This window comes from Bos indicus, chromosome 6 (genome assembly GCF_029378745.1).
Source record: "Bos indicus isolate NIAB-ARS_2022 breed Sahiwal x Tharparkar chromosome 6, NIAB-ARS_B.indTharparkar_mat_pri_1.0, whole genome shotgun sequence".
Lineage (NCBI taxonomy): Eukaryota > Metazoa > Chordata > Mammalia > Artiodactyla > Bovidae > Bos > Bos indicus.
In genome coordinates this window covers 92,015,342-92,040,878 of record NC_091765.1, presented here as the reverse complement: position 1 = coordinate 92,040,878, position 25,537 = coordinate 92,015,342, and the positions used below count along the sequence as shown (strand labels likewise).

Below are 25,537 nucleotides of genomic sequence, written 5' to 3'. Positions count from 1 at the left end.
GTACCTTTCTGTACCTCTATTAGCAATGATAAAATCTCATTGCTAATAGAGCCTTCATACAGTTCTCCCTACCCCAACCGTCCAGGGCACTCAGAACATACTGAGGATAGCTGACTGGTACCACCGCTATGCAGTGATGTGTTGTGGATGCTACTTTAATGATTTTCAACAGGAAGAGAGTGGTGAGAAAGAGTACTCTTCGAGGGAGAATGGATCAGACTTTGGGTATGGGGATTATTGGGTAAAAATTTTGGAAAAAAAAAATACAATCAAACGTTATACTTGGAAAATTGCTTATTGTTTCTGTAATACAAAGGGGTGAGGTTTCTTTTTCATGTTATCAAAAGGAATTTGGAAATTTGAGGTCTAGGGCTTCCCTGGTAAAGAATCCACCTGCCAAAAGAGGAGACACAGGTTTGATCCCTGATCCTGGAAGATCCTGCATGCTGCAGAGCAACTAAGCCCATGCATCACAACTACCCAACCTGTGCTCTAGAGCTTGGGAGCTGCAACCCCTGAAGCCCATGTGCTCTGCAACAAAAAGAAGCCACCACAATGAGAAGCCTGAGTACCACAGCTAGAGAGCAGCCCCTGCTTGCCGCAACCAGAGAAAAGCCCGTGAGGAACGAAGACCCAGCACAGCCATAAATAAATAAATAACATTATCTATGTATACATATAAAATTTGTCCTCCGCCTTTAAAAAATTTGAGGTCGGGCTCTATCTTATTTAAACCAATTGGCTACTCTACACAATATTTTATGTTACAGAGCATCAAGATTTCTCTTGTTCATCTCCTCCTTTCCGCATCTACTTCCACTCTCCTGGCACAAGTTCTTGTTTGCCAGTTTCTATTTTGAATGTAGGATAGAGCCAAACCCAGGGAACAGACTTTAGTATTGCGCTCTAAGCTGAGTCAGAACAGAAGTGAATGTCTACTGAGATGCAGAAAAAGCATTTGGTAAAGATCAGCACCCTCTGGGTTTTAAAAAAAATTTCAGGAAATTAGAAATAGAAAGGTACTTCCTTAAACTAATACAGGATACGTACAAAAATTCTTCTATAAATATCACGTGTGTGCTCTGTTGCTCAGTCGTGACCGACTCTTTGTGACCACATGGACTGTAGCCCGCCAGGCTGCTCTGTCCATGGGATTCTTCAGGCAAGAATACTGGAGTGGGTTACCATGCCCTCCTCCAGGGGATCTTCCTGACGCAGGGTTTGAACCTGCATCGTTTAGTCTCCTGCATTGGCAGGCAGGTTCTTTACCACTGGCACCACCTGGGAAGCCCTTATAAATAGCATATCTTATTGAATTTACAAGATCACTAGCTAAAGAGTCAATACACAAAAATCAATTATATGTGTATAATATGTATATATACATATATATTAGCTACAGATAACAATTTTTAAGAATACTATTTTTTATAGCAAATCAAGCACCTAGGAATAAATCTAATGAAATACGTGTAAGATCTCTACACTGATTCCTACAAAATACGCAGATCACAACTACTATTTCCTGAGCACCTATTTTGTGCCAGGGCTTTATATATGATGTAATTCTTACAACCAGCCCACGAAGTAGGGATAGATGAGGGAAGAAAGTCTCAAAGATAATTTTCCCAAGGCCACAGCAGCTAGTAAGTGATCGAGCTCTGATTTCTGCCCAGACCTCTGCAACGACTGTGCTGTTTCTATGATGCCATGTGGCTTCCTGCAATTAGTACAGACTGATGTCAGCTGTGAACAGGCATTTCTCGGCTTTACTTTGTTCATTTGTACAATGAGGGAGGTTTGGATGCTTTCTTAGATTTCTTCCAGCTCTAAAATGTATGATTTTATTTATTTATTTTGGCCATGCCTCGCAGCCTGCAGGACCTTAGCTCCCTGACCAGGGATTGACTCTGTGCCCCCTGCATTGGGAAGGCAGAGTCTTAACCACTGGACTGTCAGGGAAGTCCTTAAAATGTATGATTTTAAAGAAGTAGCTTTGTCTGTTCATATCATGAGCCAGCGCTGATTACTGCCAGAGACATTTCTTCCTGCATAAAACTGGTTAGTAAGTACTGGTGTTCTCCGTTTCCATCACACAAATGCACGAGGTAGGTTTGCTGAAACTGCCTTCTATGGGACTCAGATTTCCCCTTCTTCAGTTTCATGGGTTACAGTGAAGTCAACAAGAGTGTAATTTGTGTTGGCATAAAACCAGAACACAAAAGAAAAGATCCAGGCATTATTGAGCATTCCCATACCGAAAGGGCAAAGTTCATTTTTGCTACTTACTCTCATAATTCAGCAAATATGCCTCTTATCCACTGGTAATATCCCAATGCCAAATCTCTCTAATGTTCCCTCTGCTTCCAGGAGATAAGCAGAAACCTAATTACTATATGGTTAAATTAGAATATATTTGATTATTAAGGAGGTGAAATTAAGGGAACAATAATTCAACCATGCAATTTCTGAACTCTGTGTTTGTCATTCACAAAGAAAGAAAAAGTTCACCAGTCTTCCTGAGTGCTATTTAAACAAGGAAGATTTCTCCTTCTTATTCTTCCTCTCTACTATATATCTATCTGTCCATCCATCCACCTATCCCTCCATTCACCCATCCATCCATTTCCACATGTATATATATATATATATATCCATATTCCTTGAGCTATCTATCCATTTGAATCTTCAACCACATCAAAAAACAATGTAGGCATATAGCTGGGAATTGCCATTAGTACAAAGCAGTCACCCTATCTGTGTGAACTCCCTGGGAACTGAAACAAACACAAAACTGTACAAACACAATCTGTTGTTGTTTAGTTGCTAAGTTGTATCTGACTCTTTTATGACCCCATGGACTGTAGTCCGCAAGGCTCCTCTGTTCATGGGATTCTCCAGGCAAGAATACTGGAGTGGATTGCTATTTCCTTCTCCAGGGGATCTTCTGGACCCAGGGATCGAACCTGCATCTTCTGCATTGGCAGGTGTATTCTTTACTACTTAGCCACCAGGGAAGCCCTCTAACTCATTGTACAAATGTGAAACAAAAACCTGCCCAAAGAAACAGCCTATCTCTGATCATATAAAATTAGATTGTTATGTCTCACGACCAAGGTACACATCTGCATGACCAAAGTCAAGAGAACAAACTAGAATTCAAACCAGAGGAAAGAACTGAAGACTGCAAATCATACTGAAGTGAAGTGAAGTGAAATCACTCAGTCGCGTCCGACTCTTTTCGACCCCATGGACTGTAGCCTACCAGGCTCCTCTGTCCATGGGATTTTCCAGGCAATAGTCCTGGAGTGGATTGCCATTTCCTTCTCCAGGGGATCTTCCCAACCCAGGAATAGAACCCAGGTCTCCCACATTGTTAGACAGACGCTTTACCATCTGAGCCACCAGGGAAGTGCAAATGATACCACTCTGTTCCAAATCCCTGAGTGGTTCCTTATCTCACTCAGAGGCAAAGTCCAAGTCCTTGAGTTGGCCACAGGTTCCAGTGTGGTCTGGCTACCCACCTCCATCCTCCTTGCTTGCTCTGCTCCACCCACTCAGGGCCTCTTTCCTGATCTTCTGGCATGTCCTACTAGGGGACCCTGGAACTAACAGTACCCTCTGCCTTGAATGTTCTTTCCTCAAACATCTGTGTCACGCACTGCCTTATCTCCTGGTCTTTCTATGTCTATTTCACTGTTTGCTTGTGTTTTTTAAACTCTGGTCTTTACTCTTACCTTTCTTCCTACTTATTTTGAAATAATAAATTGCTGTTTAAGCCACTAAATGTAGGACTTATTTGTTACTTAGCAATAGCTTGTAATAGCTTCCCTGGTGGCTCAGACGGTAAAAGCGTCTGCCTACAAAGAGGGAGACTGGGGTTCGATCCCTGGATTGGGAAGATCCCCTGAAGAAGGAAATGGCAACCCATTCCAGTGTTCTTGCCTGGAAAATCCCATGGATGGAGAAGCCTGGAGGGCTACAGTCCATGGGGTCTCAAAGAGTCGGACATGACTGAGTGACTTCACTTTCACTTTCACAATAGCTTATTGAAACACAAAGGAAAAACGGTTTCTCTACAAGTAAGCTACTTCGAGAAGTTCCAGGAGAAGTTTTAGTTAGCCTAAACATGGTGCTGGGGTTAAGAGTTGTTAAGGTGTTTGACTGATAGGCTGTGAAATCAGAAATCAAAGAGTGCTAAAATGAGTCAAGACGTATTTTGCTCAGAAAGCTGAAATGACTTGTTGAAGATCACGGAGTAAATAGGAACAGACCTAGGAAGAGAAGGGACTTCCCTGGTGGCTCAGACTGTAAAGTATCTGTCTACGATGCGGGAGACGCAGGTTCAATCCCTGGGTTGGGAAGCTCCCCTGGAGAAGGAAATGGCAACCCACTCCAGTACTATTGCCTGGAAAATCCCATGGACAGAGGAGCCTGGTAGGCTACAGTCCACGGGGTCGCAAAGAGTCGGACATGACTGAGCGGCTTCACTTTCTAGGAAGAGAATTGGAGCTTTTCTAACTGTCACCTTATCATATGTTTATTTATTTGTTCTATGAACATTTATTGAGTACATTCTTTATATATGGCACTGTGCCAGGAGCTAGGGACACAGAGATGGCCCTTGTCCTTAGGTTACATTCCATCAGGCGACATAGACCTTAAGCAATGAATTACTTCATTTTTTATTTTTTTTTTTTTGGTTTGTTTAGTTACAGCTGTGATAAGAGTCATGAAGGGGAATAAGGTGACTTTGAGAGTCTATCATGGCGAGGGGTTCTGAAACAGTCTGGGGAGAACAGAAAGAGATAGTTTAGAGATACCCAAAGGACATCTGAAAATTCACTGAATGATGAAGGGAATGGAAACATTTCATGCAGAACTAGTGGTGTGAATCATTTCCACTACAACTTCTTCTCAGGTATCATGGTGTTCCCTATTCTTGAATGCCTGGGTCAGCAAGATAATTAGTAGATAAGAATAGCAAGTGAAAATACATAGAAAAAAAAGAGAAATAAAGTAAGAGTGGAGTTTTCCCAACTGAGAGATTTAACAGGAAGGCCAATTAGTCCAAGAAGAGGTGGGACACCACGAACACTGAAAGATGGGAATTATTCAAGCTGTTAACAAGTGGTTTGGGTTATAAACCACCAAGAGAAAGGGTCTCACTAGGAATTCCTGTGCCTCCAACACTCCACTGTAGCCTTCGCTGGCCAATGTTTGTCCAGTGTCTTTATTAAGTTCGCCTACTACACAAAGGCTCAGGTACAAGAAGTAATGACATCTCTGGGGCGTGGGTAAGAACTGATCAGTGTGGATTTCTGGGGTCACTACCACACCTCACTGCTGACAACATCCCTGAGGATGGCTCATCCAACTCTCTAATGTTGTAGTGCTTTGATCTCTTTACCAGGAATCCACGTGATTCAGACAATTGTGCCCATGGCAGATCTAGACCTGTTGTCCTGTTGTTATGTTGAAATGCTCTAACCCTTAAACCTTAAATTCTTTCATTCCAAACTCTGAACACACCCTCCTTGCCTCCTAATCTTGCCACATGTTCTCTACGCTGTGCTCATCACACAAGTTCTTTAATCTTAACCATATCTTTGGTCCATTGACACCTCCATTTTCTCCCAAACTACTACTTCCTTCCTGCTCTCAAGTCCTTTGTTACCACACCTGGTCCACTATCTTCTCATCGTCTCCATCTGTCAGCACTACAGCTGTGTGCCGTGTGCTTCTGGTTTTGTATCTAGGCTGCTGAGTGCTGAAGACAGTGATACCACAATATAGATGGCTCCACAGAAATATGGTCTCTCACCGAAGCTGACAATCAATGCTGCTCCTATTCCTCATGTGAGCCATACACGCCCACCATCAACATTCACCAGTCTTCTCAACCACCTTGTCTACTGTGTCTCCCACATCTCAGAAAATAAGAACCCACAATGCCAGAACCACATCAACTTCCTGCTTCTCCTCCAGCAGATGGGAGATACAGAGCCAGCGATGAATTCAAGTGCAAGTGACTTATTGAGACTTGTTTTGGGGAGAAACCTGTAAGGGAGTGAGGGAGGCAGGATGGCACAGATGTTAAGATGTGGTTCACTCTGACCTCTGTGCTCAGCCTGATTCTTCAGGCTGAAAATGCCACTTCTGGGCATTTTCTGCTCCTTTCAGCAGAAGGCAATTTACCCTGGAAGAGTACAGCAGGGAGCCGGACAATCAATGCTCCCAGTAGCTCAGGGTAGGGGAACACCAGTCCAATCAAGGGGACCTGGGCACGGGACCCACCACAGCTCCTCCAGCATCCAAGCCCACAGCCTTACCTACTTGTCTTCTCATTGCTGAACTTCTGTGTCACCCACCCCTCAACACACGTCTAACCCAGGTGAATTGTCACCACAGCTCTCATTACATGGTCAAACTCTAGTTTAACCATCAGCTTACTCATTTGATAAGCTTCCAGACAGTGGGGGCCATCCATTCTTCTCAGGATCCCTGGTGCCTAGTACACAGAAGAAAGCTGTCCTGAACAAAGGTTTTGGACTCGTTTGTGGTTCTAATAACAGGCATTTCAATCAGGTAGGTGGTAAGAGTTTGTTGTTGTATTTTTTTGTTTGTTTTTTGTTTTTAAAAAGAAGAGCCTTTTATCAATCAGATTGCATAGATGACAAACTTCAGCAGCCGCTTCAGATAGTTAGGGAGTTTGGGATGGACATGTACACATTACTATATTTAAAATGGATAATGAACAAGGAGTTACTGTATAGCACAGGGAATTCTGTTCAATGTTATGTGGCAGCTGGATGGGAGGAGAGTTTGGGGTAGAATGGATACATGTATAAGTAAGGCTGAGTCCCTTTGCTATGCACCTGAAATTATCACAACATTGTTAATCAGTTATATTCCAAAATAAGATAAAAAGTTAAAAAGCAAGAAGTGGCCTTGAGCCATGACCTTCATTTGCTTAATTTTCTGCCTGGCATTTTGGGTCTCAAAGGCCATAACACAAGTACCACTGAGAGCACCACACAGAGGGCCCCCCAAAGGGCCCCTACAGCACCCAGCCTCAGGATAAAAAACCAAGAAGCCAGGGTGTGTGGCTGCTCCCCTTGTGCAATGATGGGGGACATCCCCTCATCATGAGACTCCCACCCCAGCCACTTCTTACACCACGTGTATAGCAGTCTCAGCGTGTTTTTTCCCTATTCATCCTCTTGCTACTTTTAACATCAGGGCCCTGAAATGCTTACCATCTAGGAGAAGGCGCCTCCATTTCTCCCGCCCAGCGGTCCTCTCACTTCATGGGAAAGCATGGTTACCCGACCCAGAGGTGTTAAGTGATCTTGCTTGACAAACTGGAACAAACCGGCAGTGCACAACGCTGATTCGGCCTCTGCAGTGCTACAGGCAGCCAGCCACACACAGGATCAAAACCCAAGGGCAGTGCGTACGTCTCCCGTCCAGGTCTCCCTGCTGCGCTCCAGGAGGGGCTGAAGACCCTCAGCGGGGACTTGGCACAGCCACGTGTGGAAAGGGGCAGTGCTGCCTATGGCCTGGACCCCACCACGACTGGAGTCGTGTTACTGTGCTGAGATGTTCCCACGTAGATCAGCAGGCCTGATCCAGACACTCAGTGGGACCCTGGCTCACATGTGCCTGAGTGTACATGTGTAGGGCAGGGGTGGGATCTTCCCCTGTTCCAGAGATGTCCTTGGACTTCCCCTGGCATGTGTGCTGTGTTTCAGTAAAGAGTGACTGATCATCCATCTGTCAAAACCAAAACCAAACAAAACAAAACCACCCCAGTTGCAATCCTCTTTATCTGTTGTGAAGAGACACACCATGTGGGTTAAAGGTGTACAGACAACTGAAGGATGAATATGAACAAAATTCAAAAAGGCCCCAAAATTTAGAAGTGGGCTTGAGAAATTTGGCAATCATTTTTCTATTGAGAAAGAGCTAGTCCACAAGGGAGGAAAAAAATCAATCCAGGCCACACACCAGCAGAAATCAATTTAATTAGGGAGGGGGCGGTGAGCACAGAGAATGAGAAAAATAAACCAAGGTCTACCCACACATTTCAAAAATTCAGAACAAGGACCATAAAAAGGATGACATGACCACAGCCTGCAACAAAACAGTGAATAGTTTCATTTTCATGAAAACCAATTAAGGTGAAAAAGGGAAAGGAGGTTGCAGAGATGGTCAAGCTCTCGCACCCTGGCTGAACCCACTCAGCCCCCGGCCAGGACAGCAGATCTGTCAAGCCCACTGGAGCTCTCCTGGAGCTCTTTCTTTATCCTCTCCTGAGTAATTTAGGCTGATGTCATTACCATCAGTGACTTGTGCAAAATTCGAGTTGCCAGATTTAAGACAATCCAAATACGATTCCCAGTTAAATTTGAATTTAAAATAAGATAATAGATGTATTTTTTTTTAGCAGAAGTATGTCCCATGTAATAGTTGGGACATACTTATACTAAAAAATGAAATAAAATTCTTGTTTACCTGAAATTCAAATTTAAGTGTCTTGTATTTTATCTGGCATCTCCACCCAGAATCCTACCATCAGAACCAAATTGTATTGGTATTATGCATGCTAAGTTGCTTCAGGTGTGTCTGACTCTTTGCAACCCTATGGACTGTAGCCCACCAGGTTCCTCTATCTGTGGGGTTTTCCAGGCAATAATACTGGAGTGGATTGCCATTTCCTTCTCCAGGGGATCTTCCCGGCCCAGGAATCAAACTTGCATCTCCTGCACTGGCAGGCAAATTCTTTACCACTAGCGCCATCTGGGAAGTACTTCTAGCAAAATTCTTACATAGAATGTGACCTAAATAGTAGAAACCCTAAGTTCCTGTGGACAGGATCTTACACAAGATTTAATCAAATATTGGGTTGGCCAAAATGTTCGTACCATAAAACTCAAACGAACTTTTTGGCCAACCCAAAATTTTCATTGACAAATATGGGAGCTTGGAAACATTAAACGAGATTCCCTCTTGGGAGGCAGAATCAAGACGAGAATCCATGTGGCCTGTTTTTCTCCCTCCTTCCTCTCTGACAAGAATTTTCTTTTCATAAACTTTATATATAACACAAAAGCTTCAGGGACTAAATGGTGAAGTGGATACTAAATTCTAAAATAATTTTGTAAAGTTGAAACAAATAAAATGAGTCAAGAGTATAATAAAGAAAGGGTTAGGCTTTGTGAAATCTAACTTTATAATGTACCTTTTGAATCTTATTTTGAAAGTCTGCAATCAATTACTTTTCAATCAGTCAGTCACCCAGACCTTCCGAATGCACACTTGGTCCAATTCAAAAGCTCCACAAAACAGGCTGAGTCTCTTCAGCACATCCATCACTGGGCTAAAAATGCCTGCCTGCCAGCAGAAGCCTTCCAGCAGACACCAGCCAACGCAAGGAAGGTGGGAGGAAGCGAATGAAAAGAGCAGCAGCTCTGAAAGAAGAAAATGTTTCCTTTGCCCAGTGTGTATCTAGGGGCTGGGGGATGCTTCCATTTACTAAGGAGCCCTGTTGTCATTTGAGAAGCACATTTTAATGCTGAAACCTAACAGGGACTCTCACCTAGCAGCAAACTGGGTCCTAGATCTAGGCCAGGCTCTTTGATCTTTAGAGACCTTTTCGTTAAAGAGCCCTCATTTTTTAGGAATGAGATCTAAAGTGCATTCTCCTTTTTAGGAACTCCCACAGTTTTAAAGGGTTCAGTGGACAATTCTGATGTTCACTCACCATATGGTGTTTTCCCTAAATTAATGTCCAAAGGAGAAAGTACAGCCAAGCTTGGATCCCAAGGTCATCCAGGACCTGCATAAAGTCTGTATCAGTTTGGATACTTGCCTATCAATAACAAAACACCCACTTAAAAGCGGCTTGAATGATGTGCTTCTTTTTGTTTTCCTACATGATAAGTCCAGAGATGGATGGTCCTGGTGTTGTTTCAGGACCTCCCCAGTGTTGGGGCCCTGGGTCAACTTTCCACCTATTTTCTCCACCTGTGCCTCAATACTACAAGATGGCTACAGCAGCTCCCTGTAAGATAACCTTGTGCTTGAAATCCAAAACAGAAAGAGATTTTACTTACTAGATTTTTTTTATCACCAAAGAGAAAAATCTTTCTTCAAAACCCCCAGCAGGTATCCACTTGTGTCCCATGACCAAAGCTGGGCCACATGCAAGGGAGTCTAAGAAAACAGGAATCCAGGATTTTTAGCTTTTATGTAGGGAGATGAAGGCTCTGACATCATCAAGGGGTATACATTGCACACTAGTGTCCTGCCATCACTGCCGGCCCCAAACATCACCCAAGTCCTAAAAGTCTTTGCAAACTGCTTCATCTCCTGAGTTCTCTATGTTTATTCATGACACCAGCAATCTTTCTGTCACTGCTCTGGAGACCACCAATTCTTTGGGGTTCCTTCCTTTCCCTAATTCCCACAACCAATCAGTCTCCATGTCTTAAGGATCATCCATCCCTTCACAGAGAGTCTTCTCTCTCTTTTCTCCTTTTTGTTCTAATATAGCATATTGACTCAGATGCTTATCACTTCATAGCAAGACTGAAGTGCAAAAGCCACAAGACTATTCTGCCCTCATCCTATACCACATTTAAAAAACTAAGTTTCTTGTTCAGAAAACTTTCAATGAGTCCCTATTAATCACAGAAGATACTCCAAAACATTTAGCCTAATCATTAAGGTCAGCCACGATCAGTTGCGATGGTTAAGAAAACTGACTCTGCAGTTAAATGACTTGTGTGAGATTTGGCTATTGACAGCTCTCTAAGGTTCTGTTTCTTCATTCATAAAACGGAGGTGATAATAATACACAGCATACACGGTAAGTGTCAAGCAATGGTAGCTATTATTTTTGCTCTTTTTTGTTGTTGTTACTAAGTAGCAGGCACTCTACTCTGAATTAGATGAATGGGCGGGTAATACACGGTGGCTGCCCGCAATGAGCCAATTTCAATTGCTGAAATAAAGTCCAACCTTTCCATTGGCTGAATGTACCTCTAATCTACCACTCAACAACCATTTTATAAACTGATTCTTTGTCTTTCTCTACTTGACTAAGGAGAGTACCAAGGTTAGCAGCATTTTGGGCCTAGCTCATTCTTCAGGAGAGCTTCTGTTAAAATCCCTAAACCAGGACTTCCCTGGTGGTCCAATGGTTAAGAATCGACATTGCAGAGCAGGGAACATGTGTTCAATCCCTGGTCAGGGAACAAAAATCCCATATGCTATGGAGCAACCAGGCCTGAGGGCCACAGCTACTGAGCCCTTGAGCTCCAGGGTCTGCCTGCCAAAACTAGGACCTGATACAGCCAAATAAATAAATTAATTTAAAAAGTAATTTTCTTCTCCCCAATGGCAACCCACTCCAGTATTCTTCCCTGCAAAATCCCATGGACAGAGGAGCCTGGCAGGCTACAGTCCAAGGGGTCACAAGAGTCAGACACGACTTAGTGACTAAACTACCACCAAATAAAATAAAACCCCTAAACTTCAATTTGTCCTCAAGAAAAACTTCATTTGCTCTGAGGCCATAAACCCTGGCTCATGTCTTGATTTATTCTGTCAAAGCAGTTTATGCTTCCTTCTGAAGCTGTTAACAGTATGTCTTTATCTTTATCCAGCATCTATGCAACTTTGAAAAACTGAAATGAAAAGACATGGTGTCTCTTTATTTTGTTAGGTCACAGTTAGTTTCCATAAATTTTAAGCATCAGAGATTAAAAGTCACACCAGGGATTAAATGGACACACAATTTACACTCTTGTCACATGTGATGGTCTTGTGACTTAGCATTTTCATCTTTACATTTCAACTCCTTTTTTTCTGATTTTTACTTACTTTTTAAAAAATTTTGTTTGTTTATTTTTGGCCGTGCTGAGTCTTCATTGCCGTTTGCAGGCTTCTCAGGGGCTTCTCTTGCTGCAGAGGCGGGCTCTAGGGCGCGCAGGCTTCAGTAGTTGCCGCACGTGCCCTCAGGAGTTGTGATTCCAGGGCTCCAGAGCACAGGCTCAACAGTTAAGGCACACGGGCTTAGTTGCTCCGTGGCATGTGGGATCTTCCTGGACCAGGGATTGAACCCATGTCTCCTACATTAACAGGTGGATTCTTTACCACAGAGCCACCAGGGAAGTCCCCTTTTGTTTTTTTAAATTTTTATTGGAGTATAGTTGTTTTACAATGATGTATTAGTTTCTACTGTATAGCAAAGTGAATTAGCTATGCATTATATACATATACCCCCCTTTCTTTTATTTCCTTCCCATTTAAGTCCGCACAGAGCACCAGAGTTCCCTGAGCTTACAGTAGGTTCTCATTAGTTATGTATTTTGTACACAGTGTGAATAGTGTAAACGGGTCAGTCCCAGTCTCCCAGCTCATCCCATCCACCTCAACTCCTCTTAATTTGACCTCTTTTGTCATAATAGCCATAATAAAAGACAATATTGCATACAATAGCAAGATTGCAGTCTCATTCTCTGTTTTTTTGTTTTTAAGGTATGTCTTTAAAGATAAGTTGGACCTATGCCCTGCTGATACATTCTGGCCACAAAAGAATTCCATGCAGTGAATGCTTCTTTTGCCCTCTGAAATGATCCAAGCAGTGAAAGGCCAGGAGAATGCCTCAGTTCACTAAGTTCATTAGTGGCAAAGTGCCGGCAGGGACCCGAGCCCCTGCCTTTCCTCTTGCCTCCAGAGGCAGGCGAGTTTCTCTGTTTCTCCAGGCTGTGCAGGAACACTTGGTGGTTAAGGACACTGACCCTGGCACTAGACCGCCTGGGTTCAAACTATGGTTGTGTGACCTTGGGGAATTCTTTAACTTATTTGTGCCTGAGTCCTTCACCTACATTGAGAACGAAAACTGACCGAGCTCAGAGGATTGCTGTGAGAATAACATGAGTTAATATATGTAATGTGCTCGGGGCACTGCCTGACACATGATTAAGAGCTCCGTAAGTGTGAACTGTTGTTATTACTAATACTCTTTCCCTTAGCTTGGCCACTTGTCAACAGTCTTGATGGCTTGCTGGAACACTTCCTAAACATTCCCCCAAAGCACTCTATTCAAAACCTCAGGCCAGCCTATGAATCAAACCAATTTCATTCTGTAGAAAAGAGTCCCAGAAGAAAAATGGGGAATGCTGGATACGGTGGGGCTGATGCTTTATCAGGTTCTTCAGAAGGCTGGACAACAGAAATGCAAACTCTTTTGCTTGAAGGGAATCCATATTTTATTTCTCTCCAATGAAACAATGTTCTCCTTAAGAGTCAAGCAGCATTCCTCTCACTGCCTACTCTTTATAACCTCCTACTCAAATATACATGCCACTAAGAAAACCGTTCAAGTCTGCACAGTTCAAATAGCTTTGGCTCAATAAAAACCAGACTTCTGACAAGCTCATTAATCCAAAGATCTCAATCCTAAGGTAATGTTCACTTATTAAAGTTATAACTAGAACACTCATATATAAATATACTACTATGATGAAAATACGATCTATTTTAAAAAGTCATTCTAGTGGTACTTTTTCTCACTTAGTGACCACTTAAAAAATAAATACTATAATTTATACACTTAAACAATTTACTTCCTTTACTATAAGTTCTTTTTACCATCTTTAATAATAAGTCTGACAGTCCAATACCAGAAACTAAGAATAGGTTGAAAGAAGCAGACTGTACGTCTTCATAGTTTCGGGATAAACAATGTGATTTACAAGGCACATAAAATACATGATGACAAACCTATTAAAATTCTTTTCACCTAAAGACTATAAAAATACTTTGGCTCGGTTATCTGTGTTTCAGGCAAGTGGCACTAACGAAAAGCAAAAAGACCAAAAGAAAGAAGGATGGCAAAGAACTAAGAAAGCACAGACCCCAGAATAATCTGAAATTGGCTCCAGCTATCCTTTGAGAGTTGACTGACGGAAACAGGGAACCTCTGTTTCCACTCTATAGATCCAGTTCTTAATGAATACTGTCTGTGTTCCAAGCACAGTAGCAAAATAATAAATCAGAGTGAATTCAACGTAGGTATGACCTACTTGAAGAGACTAAACACTTAGTGCATTCACTTTCTGTGGTTCATAACATGTGTGGGCGCGGGGGCTGGAAGGTTGAGGTGGGACCAAGAAAGACTACCACTGACGCTCCTGCACTGTTGGTGGGAATGTAAACTGGTGTGGCCAGTATGGAAAGCAGTATGGAGGTTCCTCTAAAAACTAAACAGAGTTACCACATGATCCAGCAATCCTACTCCTGGGCATCTATCTGAACAAAACTATAATTCAAAAGATACATGCACCCCTGTCCCTGTATTCATAGCAGCACTATTGACAATAGCCAAGACATGGAAACAACCTAAATGTCCATCAGAAGATGAATGGATCAAGAAGATGTGGTGTGTACACACACACGCACACACACACACACACACACACACAGACACCACTAGTACTGCCTGGGAAGCCCATGTATGTATGCATATACATATATGTGTATATATATATATATTCACATACAGCATGAATGGATCTACGGATTATCTTACTAAGTGAAGTGAGATTAAACGAGAAAGACAAATACCATACGATATCACTTATATGTGAAATCTAAAATATGACCCAAATGAACTTACCTAGGAAACAAAAACAGCCTCACAGCCATGGAGAATAGACTTGTGATTGCCAAGGGGGCAGGGGACCAGGAGGGATGGATTGGGAGTTTGGGATTAACAGATGCAAACTATTATATATAGGATGAATAAACTGTGAGGTGCTAATGTATAGTACAGGGAACTATATTCAATATCCTATAATAAAACATAGTGGAAAAAATATATATGTATGACTGAGAAGGAAGAAACACATTGTAAATCAACTATGCTTCAATAAAAAGACATATGATTAATATGATGGCTTAATATAACACTTAATAATGGAGAGATTTCTAAACAAAAACCTGCCTTTCTCCTCAGCAATTCTACTCCTAGGGTACATATCCAAGAGAACTGAAAATATATGTCCACACAAACATAGCCAAAAAGTGGAGATAACTTAGATATCCATGAACTGATGAATGGATAAATGAAATGTGGCATATCCATACAATGGAATATAATTTAACAGTAAAAAGAAACGAAGTAGTCACCCATGCTAAAACATGGATGAACCTTGAAAACATCATGCTAAGTGAAAGAAGCCAATCACAGAAGGCCAAGCTATATACGATTCTCTTTATGTGAAATGTGCAGAATAAGCAAATTTATAAGGATAGAAGGTAGATTCATGGTTGTTAGGAGAAGAAGGGAACAGGGAAAGTCATAAGCAGAACTCCAGAAAAGGGAGTAAGTGATAATGGGTATAGGGTTTGGGGGAGAGAGTAATGAAACGTTTTAAAATTGATTATGGTGATGGTTGTACTACTGCATAAATAAATTAAAGGGGTGAATTTTGTGATATGAAAATTATATTTCAGTAAACCTGTTCATTTAAAAAAAATTTTTATTGAAGTATAACTGACTTACAATGTGGTGTTAGTTGCAGATGCACAGCAAGGTAAATCAGTTTTGTATATGAATTGTTGTGGTTCAGTTGCTCAGTCGTGTCTGACTCTTTGCGACCCCATGGACTGCAGCATGCCAGGCTTCCCTGTCCTTCACCATTTCCTGGAAGCTTGCTCAAACTCATGTCCATTGAGTCGATGATGCCATCCAACCATCTCATCCTCTGTTGTCCCCTTCTCTTCTGGCCTTCAATCTTTCCCAGCACCAGGGTCTTTTCTAATGAGTCAGCTCTTCGCATCAGGTGGCCAAAGTATTGAAGCCTCAGCTTCAGCATCAGTCCTTCCAATGAATATGCAGAACTGATTTCCTTTGGGATTGACTGGTTTGATCTCCTTGAAGTCCAAGGGACTCTCAAGAGTCTTCTCCAACACCACAGTTCAAAAGCATCAGTTCTTCCGTGCTCAGCCTTTTTTATGGTCCAACTCTCACATCCATACATGACTACTGGAAAAACTATAGTTTTGACTAAACGGACCTTTGTTGGCAAAGTAATGTCTCTGCTTTTGAATATGCTGTCTAGGTTGGTCATAGCTTTTCTTCCAAGGAGCAAGCATCTTTTAATTTCATGGCTGCAGTCACCATCTGCAGTGATTTTGAAGCCCAAGAAAATAAAGTCTGACACTGTTTCCATTGTTTCCCCATCTATTTGCCATGAAGTGATGGGGCCGGAGGCCATGGTCTTAGTTTTCTGAATGCTGAGTTTTTGTTTTTGTTTTTTTTTAAATATTTTTTTGATGTGGACCATTTTTAAAGTCTTTATTGAATTTGTTAGAATATTGTTTCTGTTTTATGTTTTGGTTTTCCAGCCACAAGGCATATGGGATCCTAGCTCCCTGGCCAGGGATTGAACCTGCACCCCTTGAATCGGAAGGTGAAGTCTTAACCACTGGACCGCCAGGGAAGTCCCTGAATGTTGAGTTTTAAGCCAACTTTCTCACTCTTCTTTTTCACTTTCATCAAAAGGCTCTTTAATTCCTCTTCAATTTCTGCCATAAGGGTTACATATAAATATATCCATTCTTTTTTAGATTCTTTTCCCATATAAGTCATTACAGAGTATTGAATAGAGTTCCCTGTGCTATATATACGTCCTTATTTTTAAAATGAAAATAAATTTCCCAGTTGATTTTTATCTATTTATTAATGGCTGCGCTGGGTCTTTTTTTTTTTTTTTTTTTTTTTTGCTGCTTGTGGGCTTTCTCTAGTTGTCATGTGCAGGTTTCTCATTCTGGTGGCTTCTTCTGTTGTGATGCACAGGCTCTAGGGTGTGTGGGCTTCAGTAGCTGTGGCTCCTGGGCTCTAGGGCGCAGGCTCAGTAGCTGTGGCACACAGGCTTAGTTGTGCTGCAGCACGTGGGATCTTCCTGGAGCAGGGATGGAACCCTTGTCCCCTGGACTGGGAGGCAGATTCTTAACCACTGGACCACCAGGGAAGTCCTAGGTCCTTGTTCCTTACCTATTTTATATACAGCAGTGTGGATGTGTCAGTCTCAATCTCCCAGTTTATCCCTCCTTGCTTTACCCCTCTTGTGATTCTATTTCTGTTTCATAAATAAATTCATTTGTACCTTTTTTTTTTTTTAAGGCTGCTCTTTTAAAGCTGCTTTTCTCTCATTTTTTTTTAAACTGAGTAGATATTTATTACTCAATACAAGTGACAGGGTTAATAGTGAAGTATATATTAACTACACAGACAGTATATAACATACACAGTAGACCTTGGTCCTTCACAAGTGATATTCTGGAAATATTTCCAAATCACCAAATGAATGATTACCACTAGGGCTGAGGTATTGTACTACGACAGAGGGGCAGGGGGGTGTCATTCATTTTGGAATCTACATGGATTGTGACCCCAGGAGTCGTGCAGAGCAAATTCTGCTTAGCCAGATACGGTGGTCCTGGCTACCATTAAGACACTAGCATGTGCTCTTATTCCCCTGGATCTCCCCCTGCCACCCCAGCACCACCAAAGAAGCAATTCTTTTTTCTTTTTCCACTTTACAAGAATTACTGAATATGTGTCAATAGATGGGGATACAGATAATGGTTGGTCAGCCAGGCGACAATGGTTTATTCTTAACAGGCATCGCCAGCACTCATGAGGATCTTAGAGTTCCATGATCAGTCCCCCGCCCCCGCCACCCCTCACCCCTGTCTTGATCCCATCTCATTCAAATGTTTACGAAAGAGGTTCCAACATGTGGTTATGAACTGTCAATCTTATTTATAGGCAAATAATCTTTTTCTGCATATTTTAACCATCCTTTTCAAAATATACTAGTTGCTGTCTGCTCTGGCTTTTATGAATTTCCAATTAAATATGCAATCTGCTGTGCTTTTGCAGTAGATATAGTTAGCATTGCAAATACTTATGCTTACTGAGCAAACACCTGTGTGCTCACTTCCACCATAACCCACAGAGATGGAAGCTGCTGACCTTTAAGCAAATGGCAGTGCATACATATTTTCTTCTGTAAGTCATTGAGTGTTGGAAGTAACTAGTCACATCCAGAAAATTCCATTTGTGTTTGTGTAAGGGGTAGGAAAGCAGAAAAAATGGAGATGGCCCAATTGCTGCTCTGTTAGAACCTATGCAAATGAATCATATGACTATGTAGGACTAATTTCCCCAAACCATTTGTTTTGTTTAGTTTCTTTAGTTTGTTTTCTTTTGTTCTCTGACCACGAGGCACGTGTGATCTTAGTTTCCTGATCAAGGATCAAACACATGCCCCCTGCAGTGGAAGCATAGAGTCTTAACTACTGGGTCCCCAGGGAAGTCCCTGCTCTATTATATTTTACAGTTATTGAATTATTATGATCCATCTCAGACATATAAGGCATAAAGAATCGTGAAGCATCCCATTGCTTACTACTACCCCACATGAGCAATAAATGCATGTGGAGCCCCTGCTACTGCTGCTAAGTCACTTCAGTCGTGTCCGACTCTGTGTGACCCCATAGACGTCAGCCCACCAGGCTCTCCTGCCCCTGGGATTCTCCAGGCAAGAACATTGGAGTGGGTTGCCATTTCCTTCTCCAATGCATGAAAGTGAAAAAGTGAAAGTGAAGTCGCTCAGTCGTGTCCGACTCTTAGCGACCCCATGGACTGCAGCCCACCAGGCTCCTCCATCCATGGGATTTTCCAGGCAAGAGTGCTGGAGTGGGGTGCCATTGCCTTCTCCAGTGGAGCCCCTGACCACATTATTATCTCCACTCTTGATTTTCAAATGGTTGGGAAAGGACAAAAAGGTGATGCATAATTCAGAAACTGCAGGGCAAAACATGAGTGACAGCCAAGCTGACATTCAATAAAGATACTGCCCTTTAGAGTCTGATACAAAGGGATTACCTGTCCAAAGTTAACCCCACTCCCTGGAATCCACACTGCCAGGATATTGCAAATGCTCACCACTATGTTCTCTTTTAAGCTAAAACACCAAAGCTTCTATACAGAGATGAATAGACATCCCTTCCCATTCATGGTGGATAGCCCCATGAAAACACCATGAGTGGTTCTATCTCTGAATATTCATTTCTGAAATGAAATGTTCCCAACATACAACACTTCTCTCAGAAATGGCCTATAAATTTTTCTACTTATTTTTAGGAACAAAATATTCATTTAGGAGTTCATCTACTTTCTAATCCATCTTACCAACTCAAGTCAAAGGAAGTTTTTTTTTTTTTTTTTTTAATATTTATTTATTTATTTGGCCCTGCCAGGGGTTAGTTGTAGCCAAGGATCAAACTCGGGCCCCCTGCATTGAGGGTGCAGAGTCTTAGCCACTGGACCACCAGGGAAGTCTCTCAAAGAGAGTTTAAATCTTCCTTTTCAGTGGAAAAACAAAAACAAAAAAAACCCCATATTTGCAGGAAAAAGAGAAGGATACAAGGTCAGGGGAGCAAGAGATGGTTGACTGCTAGTTCAACATAACTCCAAAATCCAGAGAACACACAGGACATTGAAACAATATGGAAAGGCAACCACAGTGGGTTTCCTATGTGATCTGAGAGTTTTTCTATTATCCAGTATTTACTGTGAGTTTATTTATCACATTAGATTCTCTCTCCTAACAGACCTGAGGGAACAGGACACTGGATGGTTAGATGTTAGCCAGAGGATAGAGAAGAGGGGATCAAGGGCTTGAGTACTTTCTGGATACGACAGGCCTGGTGGAGCAGCATAACTTGGGTCCTAGAAGGGGAAGTGGTGGTGGGGGGGGGGGGGGGCGGTAAGGGAGGGAGACCAAAGGACTAACCCTGCCTGTTTTCTCAAATGTCAGGCCCATTGCCCAGGCTCTGAAACTTCAGTTGTAATCATGGCCCTCTTCTAACTAACTTTGCTGCTAACAGATGCTGAGTCTCCAGGTCACTACAGCTCAACCACATTTTTGCAATTTGAGTAAAACCCCTGGTAATAGAAAGGAAAGTTGAAGGGCTGTTCCTGTGCAATTATAATCAACTCTCCCAAGAGCTGTTTTGTTTTTCTTTTTTGTTGGTTTGTTTGCTTTCCATTTGCGTCATCTTTCTATGTGCCCTGTTCATAATGAGTTCAGTGTTCCCTTGATATAAAAGAACATGCTAACTAAAGGTTATGGACAGAAAAAGAATCATTCCTCACGCCTCATGTGTTCTTTGCCATGCTCTCATTTCTCATTTCTTTCCAAAAACAACTATAGATGACTTCATAAGAAAGAAAAAAGTATGTATGCATATATATGTTTTATACACACACACACACACACTCAGGCTTCCCTGGTGGCTCAGATGGTAAAGAATCTGCCTGCAATGTGAGAGACCCAGATTTAATCCCTGGGTTGGGAAGATCCCCACGAAGAGGGCACGGCAACCCACTCCAGTATTCTTGCCTGGAGAATCCCAAGGACAGAGGAGCCTGGCAGGCTATATATAGTCCATGGGGTCGCAAAGAGACACGACTGAGCGACTAAGCACAGCACACATGTGCTCACCTATATCAATTATACCAACTATTTACACATGTATGTTAAAGTAGGAAGATATGATAAAGTTGAAAGAAAAGATCATGGTAATGATTTTAAAATTTGTAAAGCTTAATACAGTCACTATAAGTGAGCATTAAGAATAGTTTTGAGCCTCCAGACAATTCAAGGCAAAGGCAGAAAAAGGTCAAGTGATGCACAGTCTTGCATCAAGTCTGAGTTTCCTAAGGGAGCTGTCCTTTCATCTTCCATATACCACGTTAAACCAAATCTTATTTAGTTTAGGAGATGACGCTCCCAGTCTCTTCAGCCACATAAACTAGTTAAGATATATTTTATCTTTATTTTATCCTTATTTTTCCAAACACACAGGAACTCCAGACTCAGAAACTGTAGCCAAATCTACCCCAGCTCGTCAGCAGTCACGCCGAAGAAACTCATAGCATGTTCCCAGAAGCATTATCTTGATGCAATAGGTTATACACGGGGGATTAAGAGATGAAAGACGAGGCTACATATCCTAACTCTTAATCTTCTGCTATTTCTTAAGCAGAAATAGCTTAAGAGAAGGAAAGACATCTCAGTAAAACGAAACAAAAATTACACACAGCAAATATCTGAGACAGGACAAAGGATTATATAGTTAGATCATTTGAAAGTAAGTAAAGTTGATAACCAAAAGTTCCATGGACTTATTTACAGCTCATCTTTAAGCAAGAAACAAAACAAAATAGAAAGGCTCAGTTAAAAAGAAAAAAAAATAACCCAATGTCTAGAGATGAAATGGATTTTGTTGCCACTAAGCTGTTTTACAAGAAAAGCAGTAATCTGATGCTCAGAGGCCAAGTCTCTTTAATAATGGATGGATCAGCCTTTAGAAAACTATAGGAAACAGATCCTAGATCAGACCTCCTGTGTATGTTGGAGGTCCTATAATTGAAGGAAATGGCTTTGGGAGTCTAGGAAAAGACTAAAGAGATCATCTTTCCTTGTATATGAAACACATCTAATTAGGTAACTGTCTCTCTAACCTAATTAGGTAACTGACTCCTTCAAAACCAAAATACTCTAAGAAACTGCTGTCTTCAGATTCAGATCCCAGAGTCCCCACCAAAGTCTCATTTTCCTCCATATGCTGGTGCTCAGTATACTGCCTCACTCTGCTAGCACAGTGGCTCTAAGATTGTTTTGCATGCCCATGCAGTTCAACAGGTTTAAGTGAAACAAAATATAATTGCAATACAAGCAAGATTGTTTCATGTGATTTCTAGAATGAAGATTTTGTTTGTTTTTAAAGACCAGTACTCTTTTGGTGTTGATTAAACCACATGGATCCCAGGGAATATTGTAGAAAACACAAGGAGAATTCACTACTGAATGTTTTCTCATTTATTGTAAAATTTTTCCCCACTACACACTGTTAGATTAAAGAAGTCTGGGGTGAACAATGAATCTGCAGTTAACATACTTTACTGAATCAATCCTTCTGAAAAACTTCATTGGGAAAGTTAAGTGCTATGTATAAGTTCAAGTGATTTGCTGAAGATTCCTTCACATTCTATTTCATCTTGTAGTTTTTAATCTGAAAAGCTAATATTTACTTTATAAGCTTCCAAAACATCCAGTAAGCATATACTCAAAAAGTTATATGGTAAACAGATTTTATACACCTTCTGCATTTAATATTTTATTTTATAATACATTTCTTAGAGTTTCCAAACACTAATTTGATTATATTTTTAAAAATTCTATAAATTGTTAACTCTTTCACAATTGACTATGGTAAAATGCAGAGTAAAAAAGTTCTTTGTCTCTGACCCAGGAGTCTTATGTCCTTGTGGTTTAGTTGCTAAAGTGAAAGTGAAGTCGCTCAGTTGTGTCCAACTCTTTGCAACCCCATGGACTGTAGCCTACCAGGCTCCTCTGTCCATGGGATTTTCCAGGCAATAGTACTGGAGTGGGGTGCCATTTCCATCTCCCGGGAATCTTCCCAACCCAGGGCTCAAACCTAGGTCTCCCGCATTGTAGGCAGATGCTTTACTGTCTGAGCCACCAGGGAAGTTGCTTAGTTGCTAAGTTGAGTCCAATTCTAGCGACCCCATGGACAGAGGAGCCTGGCAGGGTACAGTTCATGGGATTCTCCAGGCAAGAATACTAGAGTGGGTTGCCATTTCCTTCTCCAGGGGATCTTCCCAACCCAGGAATTGAACCCAGGTCTCCTGCATTGTAGGCAGATTCTTTACCAACTGAGCTACAAGGGGAGCCTCACACCTATTAGGATAGCTTGTTAGTAGGGTAAATTCTCAGATCCTTCCCAATTCTCAACAACTCTCACTAAATTATCATAACACAAATGTCATGCTGAGACCTAGATTAATAGATTATTTTCCCTTTCCTGTTCTCCAAATTAGGGATGTGTGTTAATGAACATGACAAAAATCTTGCTTTGTCTTCTATTTATCACTTCTTACGGAAGACAGTCATGTTTTATATTTTATATATGTATATATCCATAATGCTTTATATTGTTACTGTTACCATTATCTAATTCCATAACATTTTTTAATCATCCCCCAAAGAAATCTTGTACTCATCAGCAATCACTCCTTAGTCCCTTTTTTCCCCTCATCCCCAGCAACCACTAACCTGCTTTCTGTTTCTAATCTGGACCTTCCATACAAATGGAATCATACAAAGCGTGATCTTTTGTGATCAGTTTCATTCACTTAGCATCATATTTTCAATGTTCAGCCATGTTGTAGCTGATATCAGTACTTCATTCTTTTATATGATTGAATAATAATCAATTATATAAACATATCATATTCTGTTTATCCATCAGTTGATGAACAGTTAAGTTTTTTCCCCTACTTTTTGACTACTTTTAACAGTGCAGCTATAAAATTTCATGTACAAGTTCTTGTGTAGATTTAGGTTTACATTTCTCTTATGTAAATACTTATTGTTGTTGTTCAGTTGCTCTGTTGTGTCCAACTCTTTGTGATCCCGTGGACTTCAGCACACCAGTCTTCCCTGCCCTTAATCACCTCCCAGAGTTTGCTCAAACTCAAGTCCATTGAGTCAGTGATGCTATGTAAACTTCTCATCCTTTGTTGTCCCCTTCTCCTCCTGCCTTCAATCTTTCCAGGCACTGGGGTCTTTTCCAATGAGTCGGCTCTTTGCATGAGGTGGCCTAAATATTGAAGCTTCAGCTTCAGCATCAGTCCTTCCAATAACTATTCAGAGTTGATTTCCCTTAGGAGTGACTGGTTTGATCTCCTTGCAGTCTAAGGGACTCTCAAGAATCTCCAATACCATAGTTCAAAAGCATCAACTCTTCAGCACTCAATCTTCCTTATGGTCCAACTCTCACATCCATACATGACCACTGGAAAACCTATAGCTTTGACTATACAGACCTTTGTTGGCAAAGTAATGTCTTTTCTTTTTAACAGGATGTCTAGGTTTGTCATAGTTTTTCTTCCAAGAAGCAAGCATCTTCTAATTTCATGGCTGCAGTCACCATCCACAGCATTTGGAGCCCAAGAAAATAAAGTCTGTCACTGTTTCCATTGTTTCCCCATCTATTTGCCATGAACTGATCGGACTGGATACCTGATCTTAGTTTTTTGAATGTTATGTTTTAAGCTAGCTTTGGGTCATGTGGTAACTGTGTTTTTGAGGCACTACACACAATTATTTTCCAAAGTAGCTACTTCATTTTACAATCCCATCAACAGTGTATGACTGTTTCAGTTTCTTCACATCCTTGCCAGCACTTGTTATTGTCTGCCTTTTTCATTATGGTCGTGCTGGTGGGTATGAAATGGTACCTTTGGGAGTTTGATTTGCATTTATCTGATATTAATGGTGTTAAGCATCTTTTCATATGCTTATGGTCCATTTATATATTTTTCTTGGAGAAATGTCTTTAAACGTTTTGCTCAATTAAAAAAAATATTTATTTCTCCATTTTTGGCTGTGCTGGATCTTTGTTGCTGCATGGGCTTTTCTTTAGCTTTGGTGTGTGGGCTTTTCATGTGGGATCTATCTGGACCAGGAATCAAACCTGTATCTTCTGCACTGGCAGGCAGATTCTTTACCACTGAGCCACCAGGGAAGCCCAAATTTTTTGCTCAGTTTTAATGGGGTTATTTGTCCCTTTTCATTATTGAGGTTTTGGTTGGGTTTTTTTTCCCCTGGTTGCACTGGGTCTTCATTGTGGTACACTGGGTTCGCAGGCATAGATGTCCTGCAGCATGTGGGATCTTAGTTCCCAGACCAGGGATCAAATCCGTGTCCCCTGCATTGACAGATGGATTCTTAACCACTGGGCCACCTGGGAAGCCCCCATTGTTGAGATTTAATAGTTCTTTTTTTTCTTCTTTCATCTTTTAATTTCAGCTTTATTGAGGTACACTTGACAGATGTAATAGTTTTTTCTACATATTCTAGATATTAGACCCTTATCAGATACATGATTTGAAAATACTTCTCCCACTCTTTGGGTTGTCTTTTCAGTTTCTTGATACTTTCTTGTGAAAGCAAAAGTTTTTAATTTTGGTTAAATGAATTTATCTATTTTTTCCTTTTGCTCACTTGTGCTTTGTGTGCCCATCTAAGACACCAGCCTCTAATCCAAGGTCAGGAATATCTCATAATCTTTTTATATTGAGATACAATTTACATACCATTCTTGGGGACTCTTTTTTATTGTGAATTTAACAGGTACACCAAAAAGTTAAATGTAAATATATAGTTTAATTATTATAGAACCGTCCCCAGGCCAAGAAACAGAATACTGCTAGCACCTAGAAGGCCTCTTCGTGCCCCGCCACTGCTTCCCAGGCCTAACACCATGGCAAGACTGTGGTTCTTGAAGGCAAGTCCCAAATCAGATTCACCTTTGCATTCAAACAGAATTCATTACAGTGCTTGACAGCAGGTATTGTTGA

General features: G+C 41.3%; 1 protein-coding gene across 2 annotated transcripts in view; it reads right to left on the bottom strand.

The window, feature by feature from the left end:
- SHROOM3 (shroom family member 3) overlaps window positions 1-25,537 on the bottom strand; it is a 331,372-nt gene that overhangs the window by 268,502 nt on the left and 37,333 nt on the right. The window contains exon 1 of one of the 2 annotated variants that reach the window (XM_070791629.1): window positions 7,260-8,419. The exons of the other annotated variant lie outside the window; for it this stretch is intronic. Within the exon in view, the coding sequence (XP_070647730.1) occupies window positions 7,260-7,262 (3 nt within the window). The 5' untranslated portion in view covers window positions 7,263-8,419. Of the gene's footprint in view, window positions 1-7,259; window positions 8,420-25,537 lie in introns of those variants that run through there. 2 annotated transcript variants of the gene reach the window in all.